The sequence below is a fragment of the Typopeltis vanoorti genome, chromosome 13 (genome assembly GCF_054136105.1).
Source record: "Typopeltis vanoorti isolate ZY-2024b chromosome 13, IOZ_Tvanoo_1.0, whole genome shotgun sequence".
Lineage (NCBI taxonomy): Eukaryota > Metazoa > Arthropoda > Arachnida > Uropygi > Thelyphonidae > Typopeltis > Typopeltis vanoorti.
Genome location: NC_143561.1, coordinates 96,081,445 through 96,090,141, shown reverse-complemented (window position 1 = coordinate 96,090,141; position 8,697 = coordinate 96,081,445). Strand labels below are relative to the sequence as shown.

Sequence of the window (8,697 nt, the reverse complement as noted above, 5' to 3'; positions counted from 1 at the left end):
TGGTATTGTCTCAAATATCGATTGCTAGTGCGCTTAACAAAGTTTCATATCTGACTGTATTAAAACTTCCTGTAAAGGTTCTCTGCTTGTCTCTTCATCATGTCAAACGAGCTACAAAATACATTGCTCACCTACTTTGAATTTTCTTACAAAGTTAGTTGTTCCTTCATTACATTATGTAGTTATTGATAATGGAATTATGTTCATAATAATGTGTTTTTTTTTCTGATGGAGTAATTTTAGATCTAAAAAGGTATCTAAGAGTTTTTTTAATTTTTTTTTCTTAAAATCAAATATAACATAATTTCTTTTAAAAATATTAAAACTTAAAATACAATAATTTAAATGCTTTATAATTACTTTCTTTAACCAATTAGAACTCTAACCTTAATGTTCCACTCCTTCAGTTTGTTTGCATTTTCTACTGAAAAGCCGTTTTCTCAATTCATGGAATAGACATTTTAAAACGATTAATTTTAGATAAAATCAATCATTTCAGATAAATTAGATAAATGGATGACAAAAGCACTATCATAATTAAATCTTTTAAAAAATTATATTATTATTCAATTCTTTATCCAAGTATAAGAATATACTTTATTGGTAAGTTTAAAGAATATTATAATAAAAAGAAAAATAAAGTCTATAAATAATTAACAGCAGATACTTATATAATGTACTGAAGGCACCTAAAATTAATTTCAATAATATTCTTCTAAATAACACGGAGAAGAAAAGTTGCGTTATTCGTTTTTGTTACTTATATGTAATGCTTTATGATTTATAATATAAAAAAAACATTTATTTATTTAATGAAGGGGGGAAGAACATTTTACCGAAGAAAAGTAGTAAATAAATCCATAAATAAATTTAAGAGTTAACTCCAATTTATTGAAGTGAGCATTAACATCAAAAATGCCCAAAACAAATCACGTCCAAATATTTTACACAGATTTTGTGCAGAAAGTTTTGTACTTCGTGAAATGGCAACAAATTACAAAATATAATATATTTAGTCATATGGTTGGTCGTTTGTTTCGGTTCTTTCTAAATATATTTATCTTTGATTTGAGCACTCATTGTTTTAATTTTCTTTAAATTCCAACAAATCACAGTAGTTTATCATCCTTGAACACTTAGGACTTCAATCAGGGACATCACAAAATCTATGGCAGTAAAAGTATTTTTTTGCTTCCCCTGCAGTTTTTAAAATATCGATAATGCTTATATGCGCACACATTCAAATTATTGTACGTTTTTGAATTCATAATTAGTTTGTTTGACGACCACGAAATCACAGATGTCATCTGATAAAGATTCAATCTTATCCTTTTCTGACTGGTCATTAGTCACCATAGTTTGGAGTCAGTTCGGTAAAGTAACGAAAAATATTGGAATCACGAACAAAGATCAGGAAGAAATGTTATATATGATGGGAAAAACTTCTCTAGAGACAGCAAACTTCATTCGCCTTTACTGACCCCAAAACTTCGTTTTTTTCCCTTTGAATTTATCGAAGTTTGTGATGCTGTAATCTCAAAGTGAAACACGATAACTCAAGTCGGATTCTTCTTCCTTAATTCACTACTAACACTTTTTTTGAAGGTGCTTCGGTAGCTACGATTTCCACACAGCAGTCTTCAATGACGTATGCCTTGATTTTTTCCGACGTTTTCTCTTGGGGTGAAGGTCTAGAAGGACGTCTATCGCTTGGATTCAGAGAGTCGTATAAACACGTATCTTGGGTGGACGTGGTAGGTCGCGATGAAAATTGATGCTGTAACTTGAATCTGTAATAAGTTCGTTTCAGCAAAGAAATTACCTAGAAAGAAAGAAAAAAAAAACATTGAATAATTTTGGAATGGACAGATGCCTCTAAAAGATTAGGCAGTTCATGAAAATAGATGTCATAATACATTACCGACGAGTAATTTCTAAAAGTTGTTTTAGATATTTTTAGATATAAAAGTCGTTTTAAAACACATTTTAGGTAGCAAGTGAGCATGGGGAGGATGTTCCTAAATGTGATACTTTCGTTGTATTCTATTATGGGGGGGGGGATTGCTACTTCTCGAGTTACTGGAAAGATTCTCGTCACTTGGCGTAATCTTGTCCACATTCTCATAACAAGAAGGCATCTGAAGAACGTGTATTCTAAGATGTCCAGTTTTCAATATCTGTTACAGACTGGATATCCATCCAGTGTTGAAATACCTACATTTATAATATAATATAATATAATACAAACTGGAAATTTTCGATATGCTGTTTCGCTATATATGAAATCCCTTCTCTTTGGATACGCTTGAAACTTTAACATGTTTTCAAGTAAAACAGTTGCTAGCTGTGGCTGTTACCTAGGAAGATATCTTATAATATCCTAGACTTTATTTTTAGTCAGAGTATCTGTGTAGGGATAAGGTGTTATTGAGCTATTAAAGCTCTGATCATGGCAGGAGGGTAACAGCAATAGCCGAGCCTCGGTTAGAACTTCATTGGCTACAGCATTGCCATCCATTACCCTCTAAGAGTATTAATCACCGCATCTCACAGTCGATCAAGGTCATCTCCAGAGTATCTGTGCTTAAGTTCTTAAAAGAACTGGGCGATGGACTGAGTCCTTGACTCTTTATCCCGTCATCTGAATGAAGAAAATCTGCGTGGATGGGGTATTATTGAGCCTAAAAAGCTCTAGTCATGGCTGGATAACGGGCAACAACCGAGCCTCAGTTAAAACTTCATTGGCACTGCCGTTCGTTACCCTGGAAGTCCTAAAAAGGACTTTTTTTCTTCCAGATCTGATCCTTCCAACCAGAGTATCTGTGCCTGATTGTAATCTTTATATTAGTAATTAGCATTTATTTTTTTCTTCGGTGTAAGTAATAATTTTAATTCATTTTGATTAAATAAACTATAAAGTAAGTAAATATTTATAAATCTATTCAATAAGTACACTTTTTTATATTGAATAAAGTGAGAATTATGTAATAAAAGCTAACTAATTAGTCTTTCATAAATAATAATTAGGCCCTTATCCTTATAAGGACTGGCTTAAAGGGGCGAAGCAAGAATGCTTTTCATCTTCCCCGTTATCTGTAGAGGACAGTGTAGGGATAAGGTGTTATTAAGCTATTAAAGCTCTGATCATGGCAGGAGGGTAACAGCAATAGCCGAGCCTCAGCTAGACTTCATTGGCTACAGCATTGCCTTCCATTACCCACCAAGGATATTAATTACCTAATAATTAGGACTGATTGTAGTCTTTATATTAGTCATTAGTATTTATTTTTTTCTTCGGTGTAAGTAATAATTTTCAATAATTTTAATTCATTTTGATTAAATAAACTATAAAGTAAGTAAATATTTATAAATCTATTGAATAAGTACACTTTTTTTTATATTGAATAAAGTGAGAATTATGTAATAAAAGCTAATTAATTAGTCTTTCATAAATAATAATTGGGACTGCTGCTAGTAGCCATTAAAAAAACTTTTTTAAGCCAATCTAAATGGCAGCTTCATTTTAAGAGATGAATTCATTAAATGGTGCACGATTAAATTAAATTAATCAATATTATAGCAATCAAATGTGCTGGAACCTTTCACTTAAAGTGAAAATACTAACACATTTATTATGAAGTTGTCAAGAAGCAGGGATAGTATCATTCAAATTATATGGAATTTAACATTTTTTAAATATTGAAATAAATGAATTTGATTTTTGACAAATTTTTATAGAACATGTTTATACATTTTTTTTAATTTTTTAACATTATTTTTTAATATTTAAAAAAAAAGGCAAGAAAACTCAAAAATAAAATCTTGAAATTTTTAAAATATATTTTGATTATAGTCCCCAGCCTGTTCATCGCAAGCCACATATAAGATAAATTCATGTTTGCATCGTATAGATTAAACATTCAATGAAATTATATTATGTAAACTGAAGTGGTTCACTTTATTGCGCCATCTAGTGTTGATATTATGCAACATGATATATAAATTTCAGTTTTCAGTTCTTTTAGTTGCCAAAAAGTGTAGAGTAGTAGCAAGTTGAGTAAAAGTGACTTCTCACGAGAGAATCTTTATTTTTCTATAACGAAAGCAACCACTTGTTATTAACACACCTTGTGTGTCAAAATTGGTTTAATATCCTGGTTCATTCATTTCTATCTCCTTCAATTTCTCAAGGCTGCGTCTTAAAACTTAGAGTTTTAAGTAGTGTAGAGCCGATACTCTAATCATTCGGCCAAACAGGCCAGCCAATTCGCCATTCAATACAACTGACTTGCTATTTCTCTGCTGCGATATGTGACGCTTCTTCAGTCAGCGATTCTCAAACTTTTCTGCATGTAGCTCACTTGGATAATGCATATAACTCAGTGGCCTATTAGCACCCCCCCCCCCACCTTACTGATAGGTCATAATTTTACTAGAGATCAGCCTTCATATGCTGCTCTTGATTGCAAAATTGTAGACTAATCGGCACAGCATACACAACATTATTATCTTTCAGCAGAAAATTAGGATTTCTCAGCATACCACAGCGATGACACTGTAGCTGATTTTATATACTAATGCTTTAAACTCGTGTGTCGAAATATAGAATATTGTGGCAAAATATTACTCACATTATTAAACGAATTATGCGAAAGAAGTTTTCAATTTTTAATTAATAGGATTTTTAATATCGTATTCTGAACTGTATATGAAGATTTACGAACTAAAATAAAAATAAAAACCAAACATTTATTAATAAAAAAATTTGGAGACTCACACACCACACTTTGGGATATGCTGTGTTAATTGAAAAGTGAGAGAAAATCGATTCTTGCAAAATATATCTTAGTACCATTTACATATTATGATTACTTGAAAAAAAAAGGTTAAAAAAAGTGGGAAATTATACTTAGTTTTATTTTATTTAAGAGAAGCTTTAAAAATAAAGTAAAAATATTTATAAATATCGTTTAAAATATTTATATTTAATATAAATATTTTAAATATAAATATTAAAAATTAATATTTAATATAAATTAAATATTTAAAATATCCAGAGGATTTGAATTGGATTTGTTCCTTCGCTCTAGGAACTTCGCTCATAGGACTTCGCTGTCCTATGAATGCTGCTAATTGTAATAAAACAATGTGAATTTTTACCACCTGCGCAATATTTTCCCGATTAATATTATAGCTTTTAATCCTGCATTACCCCAAAATATTTTCTGTTAAGTAATTCAAATACGAAGTTCAATTTCTACGGACGATTTTCGTAAAATTTGAGACCTTTCTTCATATAAAAGGAATCACCAAATAAAGAACGAAATGTCATAATTTATCTTACAATATTCTAGATCAGTTTGAGGTCAGAGAATTTGAATGTTCACTGCGAACAAAACACAAAATTTCGTTATTAGATAATAGAAAATGCATTTCACATACTGGGCCACAACACGTTCACCCTGATTAGGAATTTTGCTCAAGCATAACTCCGACCTTGTGGATCGCCGATGCTCGGACGCACTCTTAAGTGTATGCCTCAGCTTGTACCTTTCGAATGACCGCCATAGAAGATACTGAATCTGAAAGAAAAGTAACGGAAAAGAGGCAAATAGAAACGTGCTACAGTATTAGGAAAAAAAAAACATACAAGAGAATAAATAAAAACGAAAAAATAAAAAAGACAGAGAGTTCTATGATAGGTAATAACCACAACAATATCCCACTCTAAATACATTGTGTGGAGAGACGCAATGCATTTAGAAATGCTAATCAATAATGTAAAAAAAAAGGGCGAATCAAAAATATGAAAGAGAAGCCACAACGCATCACTTCCGATCACATCAAACAGAAGCCTCGTTGGTAAAGCTGTTGCACACTATCCGAGTTCTGCACGTGACTTTAGAAATTTCAGTGAAAATTTAATTTCCGTTACTTTTCCAGACCAGATTACAAAATGTAAGCAAATGTTAAAATATATTTTAAAATAATTTCAGTTTTATCTTTGGTTTTACAACAATAAATTTATGACTCATGATAATCATTGCACCAATTAAGCGAACTGTATAAATAACAAGCGATTCTACTGAAATTCACATTTAATATGAAACATAAACAAAATTTAAATAAGTAAATACTAGCAGTAAAATTGAAACACATTGTTTATATATATTGTGTGTGTATAATGGAAAGATAATAGGAACTCACCTCTCCATTGAGATAGCAAAATATAAGGGATACCAAGAAACCCTAAAAAGGAGAGATTACAGTTAATTTCTTGGCGAGTTATAAATATTACAGTTAAAGAACATTAAATCCAAATACACTTTCTTCCGAAAGCATGACAAAATGCGTTTTATTATCAGTTGACATTTATGTCTTTAGGGGGTGAAGCAAGATGCTTTTCATATTCCCCGCTATCTGTTGCGGTTACAGTGAAGGTAAAATATATGAGCAGTTTGCTCGCCCTGAATGGGCATGGAGATTATACATCGCTATTGGAGGCAAATATAGCTTTTGGTCTTCTATATTTGAATATGTCCTTTGCCTCGTATGCTGCAGCTTGCTGAACCAAATCGTTGGGGGTGCATGGACGTCTTTAGGAAGAACTTACGTGTTAAAGATTGTAGGAAAGAGAAAAAATATAGGGAATATTTGTATCTGTATGAAGTTGATTGTTTCTAACATACCACGGAGCGTTCAGAATCATTCTCAAGCACTTGTTCTGCACTCGCTATATCTTGATAATGTTAGTATTAGAGGTGTGGCTCCAGGCTGGAGAGGCACAGGTGATTATAGGACCACTCATCATCTGGTATAGTTGCAATTGGATTCTGTTGCTGAGCTTGCTATTTCTATAAATTAGCGGAGAGATCTGAGGGATGGCTTTAGATGCCTTTGCGCACGTAGACTTGATGTGTTGGTCGAAAGATAGCTTTTTGTCGAGAATTACACCCAGGTAATTTGTTTCTGTCTGCCAGGGAATTTTAGTATTGAATAGTAACACATCTTCTGCAGGAAACATTGGCCTTTTCGAGAAAAGAATGGCTGAGCTTTTTTGGGGGTTAACTTCCAATTTCCATTTGGAGAACCAACCCTCCAGCTTTAGAAGGTTTTCTTGAAGCTTTCTCGTAATGAAATGGGGTCGGAGAGATCTTGTTAGTATTGTTGTATCGTCCGCATACAGGGCCAAAATGGAAGACATCGGATTGTGCAGGATGTCCGACATGTATATAGAAAACAGCAATGGAGCTAGCAGGGATCCCTGAGCCACTCCAGCAAAGATATGGCTCTGGGACGATGTAGAACCATTGATTTTGACCTGCATTGATCTATTTTGAAGATATGAATGGATTAGATGAACCATTTTTAGTGAGATACCGGCTGAGATAAGTTTGTGTAGGAGTCCGAAATGCCAGATTTTGTCAAATGCTTTGGATAGGTCTAGGAAAACAGCTCCTGTGCACTGGCGCCAGTTATAGCTGGTGGTGATGTATTCCACAATTCTGTGGATTTGCTGGGTAGTACTGTGGTGTTGCCGAAAACCAAACTGTTCTTTAGGGAGGATGTGTAGGTCATTTACTGAGGTTGGAGTCGTGAGAGGATGACCTTCTCCGCAACCTTACCCAGATTGGAGATGGACTGATTGGACGATAATTTTGCGGTAGGTGTGGGTCTTTGCCTGGTTTATGTATAGGGATTACATCAGCCAGTTTCCAGGTGGAAGGAAAATAGTGAAGTCTTAAGATTGCATTTATTATAACGATCAGGTGCACTACAGCTTTTCGAGGCAACAGCTTGATCACCCTATTTGAGATGCCGTCTGGTCCCGGAGCTTTATTGTTCTTTAGTTTTTTAATAATATTATATAATTCAACAGGTGATGTGGGTGCAATATGGTCAGCACTGGTATCTGGGAGTTTTAATACGTGTCTGACCTGTCTGTGGATTTTGTATAAGTGATTGAAACCTAAGTTGTTGTATGAGGGTTAGCACTGCTCCTGTAGATTCTTTACTATGGCTTCTGCCTTATCTTATCTACATCTGTGCAAACTAGGCCCTGGTTAGAGGTTATGGGGGGATCTGTTTTTATTTCTCAGTAACCCCCAGATAGAGTGATCAATAAATGAGATAGAGGCTAACTTTTCATCCCAAACTTGGTCTCCGTGAGTTTTAAGTGCATCTCTCATTGTCCCGTTCAATCTATTAAGAACTGTTTTGTCCTGAGGAGCGCGAGTGTTATGCAATCTCTTCCAAGCTCTGTTCTTCTCTCTGATCAGGTCCACAATGGTCCATAATATCCTCGGGCAAACGACCAGGCTTGGGAACAAGTTTGTGGAACGTTGCAACCGTTATAGCAGACTTAATCTGTTGTGTGAGGCTAGTCACTGCAGATTCCACATATTCTTCTGTGCATATGTGAGGGACAGGTCTAATTTGATCCCTAAGTGCTTTAGACAATCTGTCCCACGATATGCATGAGTGAGAGGGAGGAGACAGGTATTCTTGTTCTCCCAGTTGTAGTAGAATTGGGTTGTGACCCGATGACAGCTCGTTTAGTGATTTAAGGCTGTACTGTACAAGTTTAATGTCTTGCAGGATAGCTATATCCAGGATGCCAGCAGTACCAAACGTACTGAGATGAGTTGGTTCGGTGGGGCCTGCCACAACAGCATAATTTCTCGTTTGCCTTTGGCT

The 8,697-nt window shown here is 34.0% G+C and overlaps 1 protein-coding gene across 2 annotated transcripts in view; it reads right to left on the bottom strand.

Annotated features, from left to right (window-relative positions):
• Positions 1-869: 869 nt before the first annotated feature.
• Positions 870-8,697, bottom strand: part of LOC150100391 (calcitonin gene-related peptide type 1 receptor-like) — a 135,630-nt gene continuing 127,802 nt past the window's right edge. The window contains exons 14-16 of one of the 2 annotated variants that reach the window (XM_090402758.1): positions 6,208-6,249; positions 5,443-5,582; positions 1,684-1,822 (exon numbers count right to left, since the gene is read on the bottom strand). In XM_090402758.1, the coding sequence (XP_090258884.1) occupies positions 1,819-1,822; positions 5,443-5,582; positions 6,208-6,249 (186 nt within the window). In that variant the 3' untranslated portion in view covers positions 1,684-1,818. Of the gene's footprint in view, positions 1,823-5,442; positions 5,583-6,207; positions 6,250-8,697 lie in introns of both variants that reach the window. The other variant, XM_090402757.1, reaches the window with a different exon arrangement.